The 22,887-nt window shown below is 34.8% G+C and overlaps 2 protein-coding genes across 5 annotated transcripts; one reads left to right on the top strand and one right to left on the bottom strand.

Annotated features, from left to right (window-relative positions):
• Window positions 1-9,715: 9,715 nt before the first annotated feature.
• On the bottom strand, window positions 9,716-15,664 carry FANCI (Fanconi anemia complementation group I). 2 transcript variants are annotated; one of them, XM_089597685.1, is made up of 22 exons: window positions 15,629-15,664; window positions 15,498-15,561; window positions 15,305-15,418; window positions 14,936-15,225; window positions 14,692-14,859; window positions 14,371-14,615; window positions 13,967-14,306; window positions 13,666-13,886; window positions 13,258-13,601; window positions 13,054-13,183; window positions 12,676-12,983; window positions 12,251-12,606; window positions 11,999-12,175; window positions 11,782-11,933; window positions 11,511-11,704; window positions 11,270-11,440; window positions 11,021-11,195; window positions 10,739-10,955; window positions 10,599-10,671; window positions 10,398-10,538; window positions 10,224-10,322; window positions 9,716-10,143 (listed from the first exon to the last, which is right to left on the bottom strand). In XM_089597685.1, exons 3-22 carry the CDS (start codon window positions 15,398-15,400, stop codon window positions 10,018-10,020), a joined length of 4,023 nt encoding a protein of 1,340 aa, XP_089453811.1. In that variant the 5' UTR covers window positions 15,401-15,418; window positions 15,498-15,561; window positions 15,629-15,664; the 3' UTR covers window positions 9,716-10,017. The 2 variants fall into 2 exon arrangements, with proteins under 2 accessions (XP_089453811.1, XP_089453810.1); XM_089597684.1 differs by having other exon boundaries at window positions 10,233-10,322; window positions 15,305-15,651.
• A 283-nt stretch (window positions 15,665-15,947) lies between these two features.
• Window positions 15,948-21,897, top strand: LOC106645805 (uncharacterized). 3 transcript variants are annotated; one of them, XM_089597665.1, is made up of 7 exons: window positions 15,948-16,419; window positions 18,502-18,546; window positions 18,642-19,030; window positions 19,969-20,372; window positions 20,461-20,613; window positions 21,400-21,634; window positions 21,727-21,897. In XM_089597665.1, the coding sequence occupies exons 1-7, from the start codon at window positions 16,098-16,100 to the stop codon at window positions 21,781-21,783; spliced, it is 1,605 nt and encodes a 534-aa protein (XP_089453791.1). In that variant the 5' UTR covers window positions 15,948-16,097; the 3' UTR covers window positions 21,784-21,897. The 3 variants fall into 3 exon arrangements, with proteins under 3 accessions (XP_089453791.1, XP_089453790.1, XP_089453789.1); XM_089597664.1 differs by having other exon boundaries at window positions 20,437-20,613; window positions 21,406-21,634; XM_089597663.1 differs by having other exon boundaries at window positions 20,437-20,613.
• Window positions 21,898-22,887: the final 990 nt, after the last annotated feature.

Raw genomic sequence — 22,887 nt, 5'->3', positions numbered from 1 at the left:
GAGTAGCCGATGAAATACTCTCGAGATTCCCCCGAAGCCGTATCCTTATTAGGTTTCGACCTCAGGGATTAGATCTCCAACTCTATCGAGCGGAGGTCAATTATTTACGGATGACTTTCAATTCAAAATTTCATCTACAAAACTACGAGTATGAAACAAATACACAAGTCTCGAATTAGTAAACGAAAAAAAATATGCTCAACTAGTTATGAGAGCACAAAAAAAAACATCTCAAACATGATTCAATTACTGACACAACCACTACATGCTTTGTAGCCCATTAAAAATAGCCACGTAAATAACAACCTTACGCATGTATAATATTAAAGTTAGTACAAGCATTCTATGAAATAAAGTCCGTCATGGATGAAGAAAAATTTTAAATAAGTTAAGCAATAATCTCAGTAAGAGAAATACAAAATATAATCAGTAAAAGTAGTCAATATAATAAGCGTTGTACTTTGTGACCCAATTTTATTACCCAAAGACATTGTGTTTTTCTGTAGAAGTGTGGTATGCTCACTGGATAAAAGTAATCACAATAACTCAGATCGTGCAAAACACGATAACCATAACTAGTACTGTTAGAAATATTAATTTACTCACAGCGAACTTTAATTATAACTCCATAATTATTTTGTCAATAAAAAAAGTTAATCGTTTTTTTTTCTGTTTTTATTTTTTTATTTTTGGACGTTCACTGCATCTTCAGCAGAAAAAAGAGAACTCGTACCTCATGGGCAATACAGTGCAGGCGAGTTAGTTAATTTATTGATAACATCCTTCGTCCACTTTCATGACGTGATAATTAGAAAAAAATAGCAGAAATAGCTAAGTACATTTTGGCAAAGTAAATTATAACAGAACATACGGGGATGAAGGTCAAAAAAGTCCGTAAACCACGTTCTTTGCCATTTTCGGTGGGGAGAAAAAATTAATTGGCACAAACAAATAATAGTATGTAGAAGCGTTAAAAAAAAGAAACAATACGAGGTGTTATGCGTCTCAATCGGTCTACAACTTTTTTCATAAAAAATAAAAAACGCTTAAAATGGCCATTTTTTTGCATTTAATTACAGCTACTCAAATGGTCTTATAAACTTTTGTTGAGCTCAAACTGTAGGTATTTGTGTAATACTTTTCTCTCTCTGGTAAAAATTTTGTTAAAAATGTTTTTTGAGTTTTGTCACTATTTGCAAAAATGTAAAAAAGCTGTTTTGTTAAAATGGCGGAGAAATTGCCAAAATATATAGCTATTTCTGCGATTTGTTAGTAATTTTTCCGTCAAAAAAGTGGACAGAGGACCTTTTTAAAAAAACTAACTCTCCTGCACTCAAACAGAGCAAGCACAAGGTACTTTTTTTATTAATAAAAAAATTATAGTTGTCCTACCCACCTACCAAGGAAGAATAAACTTAAATAAGAGTCTTTGTCCACATCAGCTTTTGAAATATGCCGTTTTTTATCGAATGACTTACCTAAAAAGCGCGCAACAACTATGTGAATATTTTCATTCCATACTTGGATGTATAAACATTTTTTTCCTCTTTATTTACGTGAAATCAGATCTTATCCCTCTGCTCCTGGATAAATTTTTAAGCATAGTGATTTCTTATAATTAACATATGTGATTTTACAAATAAAGTGTTAAATATCTGATCACATTTTTTAGTATGCACTTGCAACTAGTTAACTGTGCAATAATTTGTGTATTTATAGTAACTGATATTTTTTTAAATTTAATATTAAAAATAACGACAGTTAATCAATGATATATTGGGATTGTATAATTATTGCATAGTTTCTCTGTTATAGTCATTTTCAATCTTAAATTTTAATTAGCGTTAAACAAAAAGTTTTGTTTGATACTTACTTTTTAATATTTACTTGAAACCACATTATCTATAGAAAAAAAAAAAAAAAAAAGCGAACTGCTACACAAGAGGCTTGGAAGAAAAGGCAAAACACAAGGCGACGTGCGAGTTTTTAACTCTGACCACGCCGCCGTCTATGTGTACGAGGCGAAGAAGTTCTATAAGCTTAAGTATACCATGTAACCGTACCACGTAGTGCATTAAAAAAAAAACTCTTACCTAAACGAAAAGTATAATCATAATCGTAAAAGTTTAAACAAATTTTTTTTTATATTCAATATGAGCACTATTACTTCGGTTTTTGGCTATTTGTGTGAATCGAGGTGTGAATTATCAATGTCCAGACCGTAAAAATCACATTTTGAATTCAAATATGTATTCTGCGAAATGTAACACAGGATCTTAAATTTTCCGCGGCCATACATAAATTTAAAACATAAGCTGTGGCCAAAAATACTGATTTTTTGACCTGCTAAAGTACTTCCTTTATTTTTCAGAGCATCAAAATAGTTTTTAAACAATATACAAAAATTTTAAAAGTTTGTATTTTTTTGAGATCTACAACTGTAGTATTCACAACTTGATGTAATTATGTCAACTTTTTACTATACTCTCGAGAAATAAATTTTAAAATTATTTTTATATATTTATTGCCTTTACGTATACATCAGGATTGTAATTTGAATAAAAGTTAAAGATATAAAAAAGTTATACTTCGATGAGACTTGCATTTTTTCTTACTACTTATACAGTAACACACACCATTAATACAAACTAAAAGATATAGCAAAAAAATGATTTAATTAATGTTTTTCAATGTTTTTAATTTTTCAAACATGAAGATGGTTCTGAAAAAAAATAACTTTAATTTATCAGAATTGTGCAAATCCTGGGGCTGGTAACATTTTTCCCTTCGACGAAATTTTAAACTGTCGGGTTTTGGTATGAACATGAAACTACAAACCAAATGTAAGCACCATCTTTTCAGATAGTTGATTTACATGTCTTTATAAGTGGCGGTTACATTTTTTACTCTGGCAAAAATACAGGGCGCTTGTGTGAATCAGTCGTGCCTAAAAACGTGAGGTAATTCTTTTTATCTATTTAATGTATATTTCTTATGTAGTACTTGGCTAAATCATTATTGGTAAGTAACTTTTTTATGTATGAGTATAAGACAATATAGAACTACGAGTGCCATACAAACTGTATATGTTGCGCCTAAAAAACGAGAAAAAACTTGACCGATTTTGAATTGTTATCCGACAACTTCGTGAGGCTGACGATGTATCAAGAAAAATAAAATTTCTTGTCACTATTCGATGTAACACGTCTTTGTGTGAGATATCGAGGAAAAAATTATTCATGATGTACTACCAACATGTGTCGCTACTTTTACAAATAAATTAATATATGTTTTTAAAAAATGTTAGATTAGAAAATTTTACAAAAATATAAGAACCAGAAAGAGCTAAACCTATAAAATATTTCGCAAATAATACACCTAACGTGCAAAATTTAAAAAAGCATGCGTCAAGGCTTGTTTTCCCCAACCAGCTGGAGAGAAGTTTTTTTTTTAAATTTAACTACACTAAACAAATCAGGACCATATTTCCTTAAAAAAAAAGAAGCCATATACCATGTTTTTATTACCCACTGATAATGTCACACCTGTGGCGTTTCTCAGTTGGTCCGTACTCGTTTAATAAATACGTATATACCTAACTGTCAAACGTTAATTTGTATGCTTATTAATTCGCTTAATATGCGTAAAAAAAAAGAATTTAATGCCAAGAAAATTGATAAACATTCTCTTAAAGTAAAAATAAAGAAAAAAAAAACAAAAGTCGGCAAGAGTTAGGTCCAAGTGTCTACGTATAGACACAAGGATTACTAACTCCTGCACCTTCAAGCTGGTCAAGACGACAGAGATACAGTTAACCGGTCCTCGAAACGAACACATCACGGGCGAAACGAAGAGCACCGAACGGTCACCCATCCAAGTACTAACCGCAGCAAATGATGCTTAACTCCGGAGATCGGCGGAACTGCATTTCTATAATCGAGCCACCGAGAAGGTATGTGTTCGCTGATATTTTTGAAAGTAACAACGCCTTGGCTATGCGTTGACGAAGCCTCTGTTTTTCTCTCTTCCCCCCCCCCTCCCACATCGTTTCTATCGTTATCTCTTCGGTTTGTCATCGATAATTAGATGTACACTGGCCGGACATTGATTCGTTACGCACGAAATTTAAAAAGTTTTAGAAAATTTTCAGCACCGCTGTCCCGTAAATACTATCATATATTGTATTATTTGTACTTACTACATACCTATGCATGTAACGGTATAAGTAGGATTATGTAAACCTTTGCTTTTTTTTTTAGCATGACGATTCGTCCAGAGTATTTCACAGTTTTCGTAGTGCAAAAACAATTAAATATTTAGAGTTAGCTAGAGCATGGTCACGGATTTAAAGAGATATCAAAGAAATGTTCTTCTCTCTCGCATTGTCTCTCCATTTATAATTTCAAATAAGATATGCGACAGAAAACTGCGTGGAATGTCACTGTACTGACAATGCAAGAAAAACTTTAAAAACAATTTTTTTTTTTTTTTTAACATGCAGTCATCATTAAAAATTTTGAAAATTTCAAAAAAAAAAAAAAAAAAAAAGAATAATAATAATGTCATAAAACCATGGTACATAAGTATAATAAAACGGTACTTGAATTGTTTGTTTTTCAATTACATCACAAAACTGAAGTAGGTAAAGTAAATCATTATATTTTATAGCTTCTACATATTTCGAGACGTATCATGTCTTCCGAAATGCACGCAACATAATGAAAATACACATTTTTACGTGACACTTCTTAAATGTGATACATAATTTTTTTATGTCTTTTTGTTTTTAATGTATCAATTGGATTAGTCTTAATTAGATACATTTTTTATACAAATGTTGTGTATTTATGTGTAATGTTGTGTAATTGTATATGTCATAAGTTACCTGAAATACAATTATAATTTAAAGAAAGTATTTTATGAAAAGGCAAGCACTAAGAAAGTAATTATTAATTAATTGTAATTTCTGTACACTGGAGGCGGTCTAATTTTGTACATTATATTGTATTATTTAAGTATAGATGATATTCTGTTCTTAAATTGCTCAAAATTCAAATGAGAATTGAAGAACCGAGTTACATGGTTTTTAAGTATATCTGATGAAGTGTGATATTATAAATGTGGTGTGGAAAGGGAGAGAGTCCGCGAGATTCATCGATTTAGCGTATTATTGGATGCGATGTATTGGATCGTTATCGATCGTCGAGTCAATGTTGATTCCGCTGTTTGCTGTACCTGGTGAGGATTTAAATAAGTTATTGTGAACTACTACGGCAACGGTAGTGTTCTATATTATTGACTGTATGGTCATAATCGTACACAATATTGTATTAGTATACCTATACCATATATGTATATGACGGTATGGGTACTGTTAAGTAGTCTAGTTTGAGCTGACTTGCCTGATGTTTGTTGGGCAAAGATGGAGGTAACAGTGGTAGCGTACACGCAGGCGCTAAAGCATGATGCCATGTGAGACTGTATGAATTATTTTTTAAAAACCATATTATTTTAAATATTCCAACTACTTGAAAAAATACACACATACAATTATTTTACATCAAAATTATTTTCGTGGTCATATACATTGATGTGTCTTTTTGTCGCAACAAAAAAAAAAGGAGTTAATTTTTGTAAAAACAACATTTAAAAGTGAAAAATCTTTTTAACAAAATTAGGCTTGATTAGCGTGTTCAAACTTAGTCTTAATATTATATAATAGGGTATGTTTTTTCATGTTTTTATATTTTATGGCTAAGTTATGAACAAATATTGATGCCACAGTTTTTCAAGCGATCACCCTAAGGTAGTTCAATACTAGGATCGCACGATATTTTATTGTTTATAACCAATTTAGTCAACATTTTAATATTATCGTTGCCATTGTAAACTTCAAAGCAACTAAAAGATTTTATTGTGAAGGTGCTTAAGTAAAGTGAATTAATGTAACCAGACTTTGAAAAAAAAAAAAAATTATTTTTTATGAATAAGGTGATTCTTTTTTCTTTTTTAATTTTTTTGTTCATCACTATTTACAGTATAATATTTAAAAAAAATTTTTTCTTGTGTAGAAGTATAACTTAAAAAAAAAAAAGTCAAGTACTTTTACTCTTTTTTTTTCTTCATTATTTTTCATATTAAATTGGAATGCATTCCTTGTGGGAGAAAATGTTTAAACATATACTGTGTTATAAATAGTATTTTAAAAAAATTTTTTTAGCATATATAATGCATTACACTTTTAGCAAAAATTGATATTTCACTAATGTTGACAAGAGTAACCATGCTCATGTCCGAATAAAATGATAATAAAGTATGTATCATGGATTATTCTAAAATGATTTGCACTATTTGACTATAAAATTGTCTGTTGATTCAAAACACGTTTTCACGTTACTTGACATCAGAGTAGCGTCAAAAATAAAAACTCGAGGGGGTTCTGCAATAAGTCAGCACTACATGTGTAATAAATAATTAAGTAGATTGTTGACATTTAATAATAAAGGAATTGATTCTATACGAAAAAAAGGTATCTTAAGTGTTGAAAGTTTTTTTCTTAACCATGCATATTATATGCTTGAATATCAATAACTATAAAAATGAACTTAGTAAAAATCTTCAAAAAATTTTCTTTTTTGTTCGATTTCTATTCTTTAAAGGTTGGACTACAGAAAAGATTTTGCATAGAATTAACAAAGAAATTTAAAAAAAATATTTAACGAGTAAAAAATTAGGTACTATTTTTATTTATTTATTTCACACTCCGTCCCTTTCGGGTTTCGAGGGCTTCCGTTACGTTTCTTACAACTTTGCATATTTCATATTATTAACACTATAAAATGTTCATCTTTTCTCTTTTATTTTTTTATAAACAAAATAAAATAAAGTGTAATCAAATTATAATTATAAACAAAATTAAATTAAATAATCAAAATTTATAAATTATCGTAAACAAAACTAAAAATAAAATTTTAAATTGGGTTCTATTTTTACAATAAAAAGTGAATATTTCTGTCACGTTTAATAAAACACCTTAGTCTGACCTGCAATTTTAATACGGGTATTATCTTTTAATTTTAACAAAAAATATCATACTTACGTTCTCTCGGCAAAAAATAAATAAGAAATTTTTATCATTTTTCTTTGAAACCAGGAGTTGTTGACTTAAAAATGAGTACAGTTTGTGAAAATAAACCTATTTTTTCAAGTTTTCGAACTTTGAGATTTTTTTACACAGAAACGAAAGAAAAAATTAGGCCAAAATAGTTTGAAAAAAGCTTGTTGAAAAAAAAAAAAAATTTTTTTTATCGGAACTGATATTTTATCTTCGAAGCTCTTGAATATAATGACTCATTCGCGAAAATGGCACTTATGGCTGTACTCTTTAAAAGAAAATAATTTACTTAAGCAAAACTTTAATTTTTAAACAAGATAATTGTTAAATATAAAAGTATAATTTGTATCAATAAATTGTCGAACTTTTGGTATTCAAATCAATTATTTCGTTATCTTATTTAAGTTCTGAACTTATGAGTCCAATGATATTCAATGTTTATGATTAATATGCAAAGCACTTGAACAATTATATTAAAGTTTATGCAAATCGTGGGATAAAAAGTAAACAGATTGCGGTGATGTATTTATTTTCATTTGATTATGCCAAGGGATTGTTAAATTCACTTTTTTAATGTTTGCTTGATTAAGATCAGAGAATAACTCATAAAAATAAAAAAATCAGTTTTTTTATAAGTATTTTGGTTTTTGAGTTTGGATTCGATAAAATATTGCTGCACTACAGTTTTGTCTTAAAGCTATTTAGTTGCCAAAAATTTTTTAAAATGATCGAAACTTTGTTTCCCCTTTCCAATCTGAATGAATTATCTCAGAATAACTAGTAAGTAAAATAAAAACAAATACTAATAAATAATGAAGTTCAAATTTGAGACTAAGAATAAAATTTAGAAATTTTTATCCATTAGTAGTTATTTTTTATTTTTTTATATTTTTGTCATAGATGTCATCTTGGAAAGTAAAAGAAATAATAACTGTGACGAACTATAATTAATTAAAACCTATCGCTGATAATACTTATTATTTGATATCAATTTACATAAAATTTTGAGTGCCTGATTAAAATTGCTATGAAGTATGACTAATTGTTCATGAAAATAATTGATTTTCGTTATTTAATGATGGAATAAAATCATGTTCTTTTCAATTCCATTCCACTTTAAAAGATTGATGGGTTAAAACAGGTCGAGAGTATTGTTAAGTTTGACATTAATCAATAACTAAACATTCACATGATGACATGACATTCAAACTGAAAATTAGCTTAAAAAAAACATTTGTATAATTAGTAGTAACATAAATGTTTTAAGAGTAAGATTAAGAGCGAATGTGTATACATTTAGGAAGACGAAAAAAATTAACGAAATTCTGTGCTCCTTTTGTAGTGTGGTATGCTTATTGAATAATATAAAAGTAAGTAAAACAGTACTCATAATATGTCAAACAACTGGTTTAGTTAAAAAAGAAATTTTAAGTGCCTCTCACTCACCGGAAAGATACACTCCCGAATCTTCTGAAAAAAGTGATGCGTCACTGTTGTAAAACGCGATTTGATTGGTCGTCGATGCTTGATCTCATTGGTAAGTATATATACATCTTGCCTTGCCACATATAGGTATACTAGCGTTCTATTATCGTGGTTACCGGTTGGGCAATGCTGACAGTAACTGCATCTCCGACCGCGTGGCGGCATGTGGTACACTGTTAGCACCGTTTTCGATGTAATTCGTGAATATCATCGTTTGTAAAATACCGAACGAAAAGAAAAGTTGATGCAAAAATAGGAATCACTTTTTTGCACGAGTTGCATCCATTTTTCCAACCCTCCCGACGAGTCCTTGACCCGATCGCCGCATTTCCGGTTCGCTCCCGCATGTGGCGAAAAAAGTGTCTGGTTAGTATATGTAGAGTCAGCTAGCATTAATTTTCAGAAATGTGTGCACTGGCTTGTCCACTCCCGTATGCGGATCGGATTGAATGGTTTTCTAAGTTGAAAAACGTGTAGTAGCCCACCGATCGTACCTCACAGGTAAGTAAGGGTAAGATGAACGAGGGTGACTTTCTGGTGTATCATATTTTTTGTTTTTATTTTTACAATTCTACGGTAAAAGCCAATGGACTGCCTTATTATTGCATTTTTTTTTTAAATTCCTCTCTTCTCATGATTGGGTAAAAATTCACTCAATAATAAATTTATTATCATTTTTGTCAAAAGTTCTATGTATTGACAAACAAATTTAATTATTTATTTTCTTCAACACACTTTCTAATATTTAAAATACATTATTTTATTATTTATGTTCTATTCTTTTCAAATGTTTCCGTCTTTTTTACGCAAAATAAAATTCCAACAAAATTTTCCATTACTTTTCTCGTAGCTTCCCGAGTCTCCCTCATCCCTTACTATCATTAATTGAAAGACCCTCTGCTACCCCCCGCTCTATATTCAGGACCCCTGCAGCAGCTTCAGCACCCCCTAACCGTGCTAACGTTATCTTCGAATGATTGCATGAGCTTTTTTTGATTTCATTGTGTTCACTTGAAAATAACTTTTTCTTCATATTGTGTAAAAAAAAAAAAAAAAAAAAAACAGAAACAGTGATTAAAATACGTCAAGGGATTTAACTGCTTAATTAGGTGGATGATTGTTTTTTTGTACTAAAATTACAAAAATAGTAGAGTTTTTTTTATTAGAAAAGTAAAAAAATAACAAATTTTCTCGCAATAACTTCTTAGGTATTTACAGGCTGTGGTTTATCACATTTGTGTCAAAAAATGAGAATCATTGAGTTGTGCAAATAAAAAAAAAAACACGTACAATAAATAACATACTAGTATGACACTAGGCGTTAGAAACAATAAATCAATGAGGACATTTTTTAAAAAGTCGTAAACAATACATTTTTGACAACAAAATATCGTAACTTAAATTTGAGAGGAACATTTTCAAATGCGTCGTTTCTTGGGACGACTTTCACCACTATCTTCTTCCTCTACTTCCTCTTCTTCTTCGTCCTCTTCTTGTTCTTCTCCACCACTGTTTTCTCTGTTATGTGCCGTCTGCGTTATTACCTACAACAAATTAATAAACGTGAATAACAAATAACTTGTGGTGACGTTTTGGTTTCGTATTTATGAGCAATGTTACTAACTAGACTGACATTCATTTCTTCTAAATTTCTCATAAGCTGACTGCTTGCGATTCTGAAGTCACGTACAGCATTGAATTTCGTGAATTTCGTTAAATCCACCTTCAAATAAAATTTGCGTGACAAAATCAAGAATGATAACAAGCACAACAAAAAACAACGTATCACTTTACTTACATTAGTCTTCTTTGACAGCAAAACTATTTCCTTGTCAAACATATCCATGGCTTGCATGACTCCAGGTACGAATGCCATTTCCTTTAGAATTTTGTTTCGCTGGACTTGTGCATCACTAGATTTTCCGCATTTTTGTACCGACTAGAATAACATGCAATAATGTAGCAAAAACCTTAGTAAATATATTTCTTTTTGTCTTACCTCAACATAAGTTATCAAGTTTGATGTCGCCTCTTTTAAGGCACTACTAGCTCCTTGGACCACGCTAGCAAACCTGTGTAGAGAGAAATGATTGTTTTAAACCTTAAAATGCAAAAGATTGAGAAATTGATGCTTCATACTTGACAGATTGGAAGGCTGGATTATTAGCTGTTGACTTTTTCCGGAAATATTTGGCTAAAGAAGAGGCCAGATTGTAAACGCTTTTTAAGTTTTTGAAAACAGCATCGGTAGCTGGGCCCGGGTCGAGTTTTGCGTTAACCAGAATTTCAAATGCATTCAGTACCATTGTAAACTGACGACACAAATTCCGCTCTTTCTCTTTCAGCCTCGTTTGATCTATACCATTACATCATGTTGCTCAAATTTCAATTTATTTATGATTATTGCATAGTTTTATTTACCTGATTCACTGTTTATTGCAAAACTAATCGATGCTGTGTATTCCGCATTCAATCTTCCAAGTAAAAAGGTAAGATTTTGCAACTTTGATGCGAGCAATTTGTTTGTGGCAATATAAGCTACGATGACGCTGTCTTCGTTTATCATATTGTAAGTTCGCGTTGCAGTAACTTCAGTCTAAAATGAAAATAAGAGGTGATAATTTTAAAAGTCGTAAATGTTGAATAAACATTGACGATGCGAGTAATCACCTTGTCGTTTCTGCCCAACACACAGACAAATTCGGAACAAAAATCATGGAGTACTTCGGATTCCTCTACGCTTCGCTCTTGGATCAAGAGGATCAACTGCAGGACGATGGAAGCTATCTGTATATCGAGGTTTTCTTTGGTTTTGGCTATTTCGAGAAGCCAGTCAAACAGCTAAAAATAAAACAGTAGAAATAATCATTTTGCATCATTCAATTTTGACGATGACAAAACTTTGTTATACTTCGTCGTCCTTTAAATCGCTGAACGTAATTTTCTTAACAAATTTGGAGATTATCTCGATCAAGAGAACAGACATTTTTACAAATTTCAACTCTTCCGTTTCTTCCATTTCTAGTGTCTTTAGGAAAACATCTTTGAGCGACGTAATAATACTTTTCAACTGGAGAGTAAGTCCTTGAGATTCTTTCACGCCACCTGAGTGCCATTCAATTATTTGTAGTACATAATATGAACGAAATTACAGTTTATTTTGTGCAATGAATAAAACTTACACAAAGACTCGAGGAAAAGCGGCAGTTTCTTAGAATAGACTGTGCACATGATGTCGCAGCACTCCTTGAAGCACTCAAATCCCAACTCCATGGCACTTACGTTCAAAGCTGTGGTTTCCTCGAAATTTGGTAATAGGAACTTGAACAGGGTCCTGTTAACAGAAAGCGTTTGGTGAAAATTTAATATCTCTTGTAATGAAAAAAGTGCGAGACCTACTGTCCGATGGTGAACAAATTTTTTTTGTTAATCTCCAAGTAGCCGGTCAATTCGTGATCGTTCATAACTTTGATGCTTTGGAGCAGTTGCAAGCAGGTATGATAGATGTACTCGTAGAACTCGTACCGGCCTCTGATCACGTTCGATTGCTCTTCTGTAGCGTGAGCGTTGGTAGGACTGGAAAAAAAAGACATCGTGAAATACATCACTGGAAAAACAGATAAACGCAAAGCAATGGGTGCATGAACCAACTTGAGCAACAAAACGATACTCTTGGTGATCGTTTCGAGATCCATGACTGTGTTGAGCGGCTTGAAGCCCACTGGTCCTCTTTTTTTCACTAGGCCGGCCATCGTCGTGTCATTCTTGTCCTTGTCCTTTTTGCCCTTGCCCTTCTTCGATTTCCCAATTTTTCGCGCAAACTCCAAAAGCCTGGAGTACGCCTTGAACAGGCCCAGCACGTTGTAACCCACTTCGGAGTCACTCTCCGACGACCACGACCCGATGCGAAAAGCTAGAAGCGCCTCGTACATAGAGAGGGCTTGTTTAACGTTGAGCAGCTTCAGCTGGGATTTCGGCATTCCGTCTAGCAGGTCAACATCGTCATCCTGGAATATAAAAATAAAAATTGCCCGATCCCACGAATCACTGGAAAAATCCCAACTTGATTGACTTACGATGCCCAGGTGTTCCACGTCAGTTCGAGCCATGCGTTTGCACAGCGACTCGAGCAAGTGGGCAAGCTTGTCGACGTGTACCGATTCTTTCAAAGCCACTTTGAGGTAAATCTTTTGCAGAGCAAACACCAAATCCGCCGCAGTCTCCTCGAGCACGACTTCGATGTTTTGGCTGTTGCAGCACTTCTCGAACACAACTGGCGGCAGGATCTCCTCGTCCTTTTCGTAATACTTTGAGAAGTGCTCGAGCAGCATCTCAATTACGTACTCGGTCAGCTCCTCGTTTTTGACGATGCCAAAGTAGAGCTCTGCAAGCGGCACACATACATATACATAGTAGAATAACCACCAGTAGTTTTGATTGTAAGAAATACGTACCTCGATACAGGTGAGATCGGACTTCGATTTCGTGCGTAAAACACTTGCTGAGGATGGACAGGATTTCGCGGCACAATGTCGTGTTGTGCCACGGATTCGAGGAAGCTCTGCGCGATCCCTCACAAGACGCCTAGTTGATAAAACCGACGGATGAAAAAAAGAAACAACGATTGGATACAATTTTAAAAAGTACTGTCGACTCACTTGAGTGAAAATCGACGCCGACGAGGCAATGTTGGAGGAGGACAGCGATTGCGACTGGCTGAGCAGCGTCAGGGACTGCAGCTTGAGATTCTTGAGCAGCTGGAGGAAGCCGAGCACGGCCATGCGTCTCGTTTCCGTGCCCTTGCGATACAGTGCTTTTCGCAATATCATGATCAAACTGTCGCGAATGGTGCCGGATATGCGCATTAACGGCAAAATGGCTCGCAAAACCTGCGCTGCGGCCAAGCCTGGGATCACGAGGAGCTGCTCCATCAAGGAATTTATCCACACGCGGTGCTCTATCACAGTCATCGTGAGATTGCGGCACATGTATCCGAGACAGTCTGCAAATTACACGAAGCGACGATTAATCATGAATTTCAAGCACAAGTGTTTGTGATCACCTACCTGTGTATTGGACGACGTTCGTGCCTGCACAAACGATCTTATCGACGAGGGTTTGAAGAATCGTGCCGCCCGCGTCGCCCCTCCTTTTCGCTATTTTTTGGAGTATCTTGCATCCGTACTCCCATGGCGGATGTTCCTCTGCACCGGCTTTACGCTCGATGCTCAACAGCACAAATGCAAAGTCCACCATACCTTTGAGTATTAGCGGTCTATCTCTATTGCTGTTGGAAAATAATATGCAAGGTAACTTGGTCATTGCTCCCGTACCATCATTCGTGTGATGGGAGAATTTGGTGGATACCTGTTTTCGATAACATGGTCAAAGGTGTCCATGATTTTTTTGTCATTTGACGATATTTGTCGTAACCAAGCACAGTTGCCCTGGTTTTCCTTCTCCTGGACTTGTCGTGCGAATGCAGCTTTCAAGATTTGGAGAGCTTGATCCTCGTACAGGTTCGAAAGGAGCAGTAGCACTGACATCACAAAAGACTCCAATATGTACTCAGGCGCATTGACAATGGACTTGAGACACTGCATGTACTCGGTAGATCCCTTGGTGTTATCGACGGCTGAATCGTAAATGTAGTACAGCACATTGCTTTCACACTCCTGTAGTTCTTTCAATGGTACTTTTCCGGATACTGCGAGAATAAATTCAAAATAAAATAAACGTGATTTTGTAAATTTATCAATAAAACAACATACCTATCGATTCCGAGTCTTCTTGGTCGTTTGTCTCATCGGCAACAGAATTGTAATTTTGGGAAAAGTATTTACCCAACGAGGCAAACAACAGAGTACTGTTGTTTTCAGAGGCTAGTTTGAGCAATTGATTGGCCAAGTGAGGCAGTTCATCAGGTTCCACCAACATCAGTTTACTCGTGAAAGCTTTCATGATTGCCTCGCTTATTTTTTTGTCCACCTTGTCCCTTATATCTGTTGAAATTTCCCTGTAAAATGAAAAATCCAATCATCATATCTGCCCCATATGCGTAACAAATAATACACTACAGAGTTGACACTCACACAAACATCTTGGCCAGAGGAGTCAAGATTTTTATATCCCAGTCAAGTTCATAGATAATGCGAATGATGATAGCTTTGTACTCTTTCCCCGTGACGTTTGTGCCTCTGTGATCCATAGACTTTTCCTCCTCGAGCCTCTCCAAAAGCAAAGGTATCACATCCTTCCAACTATAAAAAAAAACACGCTCAAAAAACGTTGGTAAAATCACTTGCAGCAGAGATCGAATTCCACAGGCTCAAGTACCTCATGAAATCATCATCATTATTGCGAATCCTAGCAACAAAATAGTCAACCAGTTTCACCAGGTGCGTCCTCTCGTACACAGGAAAGTCGACGACAATTCTGTTGACAATGGTCTCGGCTTGCTTAATGGTGACCCGAGCCTTGCCAAGTGCCTCGAAGACCCTGCTGACAATCTTGAACCTCTTGTCGTTGCTCCTCCTGCCGCTCTGCTCGGCAAAGCCCAGCATCAGTTTGTCCAGCATCTTTGGTGCCTCATTGGTGTGCAGCACAGAGATCACCATCTCACAGAGCTATACGACACGACAAGCACACTTGTACTTATTTTCTGTACACAACGTAGGTACTCTCTTTCTTTCCACACGCACTTACCTCGTTCGTGTCGGCTTCCTGGACAAAGCTTTTCAGCTGCGACGTCGTACACTTGCCGCTCAACTGGCTCTTGTACTTTTCGTACAACTCGCTCATTTTATTTTTTTCTGTTTTCTTCAATGAAAAACAAAAACAGCTTTTGCTGCAGTAAGTGTACAGAGCTGTCAAAAAATGGTTAAACTCACATACACACCTCTCCTACCACCGACAGTTTACACTCGATTGCACGTGGATCATCGTCAAACACCAACCTGCAACTGTAAATAATCCTTCTGATGGTATACTTTTAATAAAAGATAACACGAAAAGCAACAATTAACGAACTGTTTGAACGTCCACCCCCTATATACTCGCACGTGTCTGAACCTGCAAACACAAAAAAATGTAAACACACAGAGAGAGGAGGAGAGGAAAATTTGGCGCAGGCGCACTGCGTTCCAATCAACATCGCTCGCGCGGGAAAAACGCCAAGGGGCGGGGGGGGGAGCAGCGCGAGAAAACAGTTTGTTTACGAAAAGTTTTCCGAAACAAAGGAGGTCGTGCCCCCCCCCGAACAATTGTCACGTAAACAATATAGGTATATACAAGTGTATGGTTTTAACGCTCAAGTTGTTGGAAATTTCTATGCACTCGCCGATGGAGAAGCAGTGTATACACATACGTAGAGAGGATGGCTCTGTGAGCGCGCGAGTGTAAATTACAAAATTATACATATTTATCCTGCAACAGTGCAAGTATATACCTGCAGAAAAAAAAAAAAAAAAAAAAAAGAAAAACATAAGGGTGTGAAAAAATGTTCAAGCCGCCGGAGGCCGATCTCATCGACTTCACCACCAACTTGCAGCACACTCCCCAAGTGCGGGCTCGAGGAGACGACGATTTCGCCACGTGCAGCGTCCCCGGCAGTGGCGCGCTCGCCAAGAGGAGGCTGAGCTTTGCCCCTGAACTGGTCGAGGAGGACAGGCTGTATGATCCCTTTGAGGCGAATTTCGTGGTTGAATGCAACGAACATCGGACGCACGAAGAGCACGAGGATCCTTACGAGCAGGTGCTTCGAATGGCCCGCGGTGGCAACGACGCTCATCTGCAGGGCGATCGCCTCGCTGGTTCTGAAGGTGAGAGGATTTTGTGTACTTCTTCCGTATGGATTTTTACCACATTCGTGGAGGCGATGGGGGGGAGAGCTTTGCACGCTTTTTACTGTCGTTTTTACAAAGACAACACACGCCTAAAGCCGTTACGAAATGCAACAAAAGTTTGATGTTTAAGAACATACGTGTATTATATGCATATGATTTTGGTAAAATTAGAATTGATCAATTGAATGGAGGTTTCAAACAAAAAAAAAATACTACTCTTCGGTTCCTGAGGCAACAGTGAGGGGCCAGTACACCGGTTTGGTGCACAGTACTCGAACTCTGGTTACCGTGTTTCCCCGGTGACAAGACATGACTTCTGTTTTCTATATTGTTTTTCACTTCGTACTGCAGGTATCGAATATATAAGACATATTTTTTACGTGCCTTCTGTTTTCGAACATCAAGTTTAGCGACGAATAAAAAATTGGGATAAAATTTTGACGTGCAATCGATGTATTGACTACAAAAAAAATAAAAAATATGCAATGCATTTTCAAATCAATAAGTGATCCCTGACTATAGTTATTTGTAGGATAATTTGAGGTCCCAGCCGCTCATGCTTTGCAATGTACGTCTGATCGGACGTAACGTATAGTTTATGTATATATAGGTAAAGCTGGATATAAAAGTGATCCGTGGGTTGCGTTCCACGAATTTTCCACCCAATGTGCGACTTTTCGGAAAGTGGGTTTACTTAGCGAAATTCTTTTGTTTACATCACAACATAATGAGCCGATGTATTGGATTTACCTCTTATATTATACGCCTTCTATTTCAGGGCGTGTCTTGTATATGAAACAGCTACGCTGAAAATTTGGGGACTCACGCCTTACTGTCGGGGAAACAACACGGTATCTCGAGTCCAGTTATTGGTGTGGATCATTAATTAACCGTGAATCTCAACGAATACGGTCATTATTTTGAATCGTGTATTATAATAATAGTATTATTTTTATAAAAGTACGCAAGTGTATTTACTTGTGTGTTTCATGGTTACGAACAAATTTTTAATGTTGTAACTGTTTTTAAAATATGGCCAGTAAAAAGTAGAAAGAATAATACATATAGAAATTTTTCCTCTCAAATTAAATTCTTAATTGTCACAATAATCATCAATGCACTTGAAAATTATTAAACCACGTCGAGGAGTGTTGGACTACCGTTTACTGGATTTTTTACAGGCAAAAAAAATTTTAAAGAAGTTCTGCTGTTTTTTTAGTTTTTATTTTTTTATTTTTATTCTCATAGAAAAACCTAAAAAACGTTCAAGTTAACAAAAGTCTAAAAAATTCAGTGATCATTTCTAAATCCAATCAATATGATTTAAAAAATCTTGTAAGTGGACTAAAAATCATCATGACATTTTTAAAAAAATTACTTTTTTAGATCATTCAAAATTCCATGACCTTTATTAATTTAATTTTTATCCAAGTTTTATGATTCAGATTTGCATTTTTGGCCACTCTGTCGAGATTTCAGTGGGTATATGATTAAAAAATGAAATTTGTCACTTAATAGGAAGTCTCCTAATGTATACATTCTACCGTGTGGGCATTGGGCTCCAATTCATTGTTTAGCTCCATTTTTATTATACTTATCTAAAGCTTCACAATTAAGTTTCTACGAAAGGAAAAATTTCACTAGAACTAAAATTGCTAAAAGCTATTTTGAAAAAAATTTTTTTTTTTCTAATTTACACAAAAAAAAAATCAGTTTTTTAGGTGCAGTTTTGAAAATTGTCGTTTTATATGCTTGCACTTAAGAATACAAATATTAGATCTTATCAAAAAAATTTTTACATTCTTAATTTATTAAACAATCGTAAGTATGGAAAAAAAGTTTTAAAAAATTAATTTGTCAGCAAGGACTGTAAAACAAGCAACATTCAACACTTACAAAGTGAAATAATTAAATAAGTAAGAAAAAAAAAAAAAAAAGTATGTACAACGTTTCGTTACATGATATTACATACTTTTTACACAGGTAAAAAATGTACACCTAATAGTTTATATAAAAGTCTTTCATCACTCTTTTTTTTTGTTTTTTTTGTTTCCCAAGGCAACAACTTGATCAGAACAAGGAGCATGAATCTTTTTATCTCAGGTAATTTGCTACGCGTATACAATTATTTACATTCTCGTAACTTCCAAAAAAACAGCTCCTGGTTTTTGTCCTCTTTTATTTTATTTTTTTGGTAGCCAGTAGTCTCAGTAACGAGTTGATCTCGGACATAGAAATAAGTTTCCATGACTTACCTTTGTCTGACAATGACATGAGCATTGACACAGACAATGAGGGGACGACTGGTCCATTGCCCCAAAACTCACTGGTACCAACAGCAACGAAGAAAAATGGAAGCAATGCCGTGCGGAGTCTTCCAAATGATTGTTTGACAAACAAACACCGACGCAAAGGAAACAAATCAGATGACCCCCTCAATAATCGTAGTTTGACGAAAAACACGGCAAATAAAACAACGTCACTCAATGTCCCTTCGCGATTGAAGACCCGAAATGAAGTCATGGCCAAACCAAAGAAATTACCCGTAAAACCGACCGTTAAATCATCGAACTCGTTCAAGCTTTCTGTGAGTACACAAAAAAGAAAAAACATCTTAGTAAATGACTGACGATCAGTTATAATGATTAATAAAGTTCAGATTTAGTGATGAAATTCAATTCCTTTCAACATTAGTTATTATCAGTCAATGGGTTTATATATATTCGTTCTGAATATCATCTCAGAAAACCATAAAGAAGATAAAAAATCTTATGACTTTTATGAATTTTAACGAATTGAGACTCACAGCTTGTAATATTCACTATTTTTTATTAATTACTACACAATTTTGGAAAAACTTGATATCATTTTTATGAATTGTAACTGATTGTTCATAAAAATTGTTTATTAACATTATTTAATTAATAAATTAAATCATATTTTTCAACTCAAATTTTAAAAAGAAAAAAAATTATAACCAATAATAAGAATAAATAAATTCCAGATTTGGGACTGAGAATAAAATTTAATACCTGTTGTTACAAGGTTATTTATTTTTTTGTTCCAAATAGCATCCCAAAAAGTGATAAATATACATACATGAAATAAACTGGTTGTAAGTTTTGTGAATTAAAACTAATTGGAAATTATTGCTTATAATATTTATTATTAATTGATATGTTATTTTAGAGTAACTGACAATACATGTTAATAATTATGAGTAACTACTCATGTATAAAAATTATTATTTGCCGTCATTTAGTTTTAAAATGAAATTAAACTTATATTGATAAATTCAAATTTCACGAATATAAAAAAATAACAACTGACATCTATTGTAAATATGTACTAATAGCGTATAATGTATGTAAACGATAAATATAAAATCTGGAATTTATTGGTCCTTGTCGTTATAGTTATCATTCGTTACCTTTTTTTTAAACGAGATACTTTGGCTCGGGTAAAAACGGACATTTTTCACGTTTTATTTTGAAAGCATTGAGACATAAGCTTCATTGGTTGCAGGACAAAACACCGCAAAAACCCCTTAGACGGAGCTTATCCTTCAATCAAAACTCTAAAAGCTCAACAGCAGCAACTGATAAAACAAACTCCAAAAGGATCACTTCAGGAACAATGAGTTCGCAAAAACCATCGCTCAGGCGGAGCTTGTCCTTCAACAAAAACCCCAACAGCTCATCAACGGAGATTGGCAAAACCAACTCTCGAAAAAGCATTTCAAGAGAAACGATGACCGTTAAATCTCGCCTTGGAGGTCGTACGGTCGCTTCTCAGGCGAGTGGTTCGCCGAAAGTGGTAAAAAAACTCGCCCAAAAACCCACGTCGGCTTTAAAGGTCCCCGCAAACCCTCCGAAGCGCCCCGCCAACGAAAAAGACCGCCCAACTACCTCAAAACGCGCGTATCTCAGGTACCTATGGGACGCTTATACTCTTTGAAGAAAAAAAACAAAAAATAAATTAAAACACCAATAGGTCACAATATATTCTCCCGAGCAGTGCCACTAAGCTGAACGAAACCTTCACGCTGCCCAATGAACCCAAAGAAAACCGATTGGCGAGTAATTGGGCGAGAACACCGTCATCCACAGTGCGGGCCACGAGGGGTCTTGCAGCTAAAAACCCACCGAAGCGCAGTGGTCAGGAGCACAGGTAAGGCACCCTCGTTGCTACGCAATACGTATTTTCTCTTTGGAAACTACGCCGAGAGAAAAATATAATAAAAATTTACCATTCCCCCGTCTAGGGACTTTTTACCTTGGCCAACCATATTTTTACCATTATTCTGGACAATATGATTTCTATTGTACAAAGAGTAAAAATCACTGTACTTACAACAACAATTACTGTTCTAAACACGAAAAATTATTTTTTTACATATAGTAAAAAGTCTCTCTAGACTACCAGATTACCATTCTAGCAGAGTAATTTTTATTATATTATTCTCTCGGTGTATGAAAGCCGTTATCAACTCCTTGTGATAAAAAAAAAAGAACGGGTTTTAAGGAAACGATTTATTAACCAATTCAGTTGATTGTGTATTGGCAGAAATGCTCGCCGCAAGATACTGACGTTCGTTTTTTTTTAGCGAAAGGAAAAACAATAACCAAAAAAAGTCACGTCGGCAACGACGCTTTTGTCAATTAATTCGAACGAAAAAGAAGAGACGCGTCTGTGCACAAACCGTACACTCCGTGGCTCTCCTCATCTTATCAACTCCCTGAGTTGCCGAGGAGAGCAAAAGCACCCCCAAACCAACCCTTATTCGATCAGTCGTTATGCGGTCTTCTCACGGGCTTTCTATGTATCCTGTGTGGCCATACACCTTTTCTTAATTCAAAATTCAACGTTAATAAATTAACGAATGCAAAAAAACGAGCGTTTACAATAAGAAATACTTAATAATTATACAAAAGCCTTGTTGGGTTTATTGATCAGTGACAGTTTCAAGCTGCCGAAGGAACAGCCGGCAGCCAAGAGGGTGAAACGATCGTTGGGGAGTGTACGAGAGGCGATTCACGTGTACGAGGACTTGTGCGACAAGGCTGGCGCCGCGAGATCGTCGACCGAGACGAAGCCGCGCGATAAGGAACCGGCGAAGCAGGGCCGCTCGGTTTTTAGTATTCTGGAAAACCTGGAAAAGTCGATAAATAGGGTCGGACTGTTGAGCAAGGTGAGTTTGTTTTTGTCGAGAAGTCGGGTGGCGTTTTTGGAATTGATTGAACGTTTTTTCTTTTTCTTTTTTTTTTTTTTTTTTTGTCACAGGTGAACTGGAACAGTCGTAAAGAAGCGGCTGCGGGAAAAGAAAACCGCGTTGGATGAAAACTCATCGTCTTTTGTAAATTTTAACTGTGTGCAATTTTAACATATGATTTTTACTTTGAAGCGTTCGAGAACTGTATATTTAAAAGCGAATAAACTTACAATTTTGTTGCATGGCTGCTCGGTTTTGTAAATTTGTATTTTAAAAACATCCCAATAGTCTTTCATACAAAGTGAAAAATCACACCGACCTGACAACTGTTCAGAATCGAAACAGGTCCCAAGCTCGAGTCGATTCCTTTAGTACCAACTCCTTGGCATGCATTCCTCTGCCCAATCCTCTTTATTATTAGGAAAAAAAACTCTCGAGATTCACCACCGGACATGTACGTACTTGTAAAATCCGATTGATTTGCGGACGTGGAGGAGGATTGGTAAGAAGTACTCAAATTTTCTTCGTTTTTTAATTTATTTTTTGTATATCATATACATTTGTATTTGTTATTTGACAGTTATGAAAAATATTGATTCTCGAATATTTAGGACCACAAGTGTTACGTACTTGAGTAAGGCAAATAATAATACACAAGTTGGATGGCGTTTGAAAAATATGAGCAGCATTATCGTAGAAAAGTTTTTTTTTTCATCTCTAAGATAGTTAGCTTTGCAGATTGTTGAATCACCTCGTGGAAAAAAACACTTTTACGGGCTGTGAAATAAGATATCAACGTGTGATAGCTTATCTGACGGTAAGAAAGACAGCAATGTATGCTATCAGACATATGGAAAGATTTTAAACAGTATTTTTTAAATCTTATTTTTGAATTAAAAAGAAAAAAAATTGTATTTCAACTTGTGAAAATAACCCTCGTAGAGCTATGCGAGATGCTAAGAGTATCTTGATGTTAATTCTTCCTTGTCTTATCTTAAGTCGAGACTGTAATCTATGTGGTTTGAAGTTTCAAAACAATACCAAAAAGTAGTCCTCAAGAACATTGATTTTATCAAAATTCTTGTGTAATATTAAGTGGCAGTCTAATAATTTTAACAAGATTTTCAAATTTACAGATGTTAAGCAAATAAGTTTTCAGGTTTTACTGGAAACCTTAAAAAGTGCTCATAAGTGAAATTTTTAGATATCATAAATAAATTCTCAAAAAAGTT

Source organism: Copidosoma floridanum, unplaced genomic scaffold, assembly GCF_036245765.1.
Source record: "Copidosoma floridanum isolate Cflo_tuat_1 unplaced genomic scaffold, Cflo_Japanese_pri ptg000035l, whole genome shotgun sequence".
Lineage (NCBI taxonomy): Eukaryota > Metazoa > Arthropoda > Insecta > Hymenoptera > Encyrtidae > Copidosoma > Copidosoma floridanum.
This window is presented reverse-complemented; position numbering and strand designations above follow the sequence as displayed.

Bases quoted from the DNA above. Each gene is read 5' to 3' on its own strand.
- FANCI (XM_089597685.1), bottom strand. From the start codon at position 15,400: ATGAGCGAGTTGTACGAAAAGTACAAGAGCCAGTTGAGCGGCAAGTGT. The intron at 13,184-13,257 runs GTGAGTCGACAG...TTTATCAACTAG, and splicing joins CGGCGTCGATTTTCACTCAA to GCGTCTTGTGAGGGATCGCG. The intron at 10,323-10,397 runs GTAAGTAAAGTG...TTTTATTTGAAG, and splicing joins TGCTGTCAAAGAAGACTAAT to GTGGATTTAACGAAATTCAC.
- LOC106645805 (XM_089597663.1), top strand. From the start codon at position 16,098: ATGTTCAAGCCGCCGGAGGCCGATCTCATCGACTTCACCACCAACTTG. The intron at 19,031-19,968 runs GTGAGTACACAA...CATTGGTTGCAG, and splicing joins CGAACTCGTTCAAGCTTTCT to GACAAAACACCGCAAAAACC. The intron at 20,373-20,436 runs GTACCTATGGGA...AAACACCAATAG, and splicing joins TCAAAACGCGCGTATCTCAG to GTCACAATATATTCTCCCGA.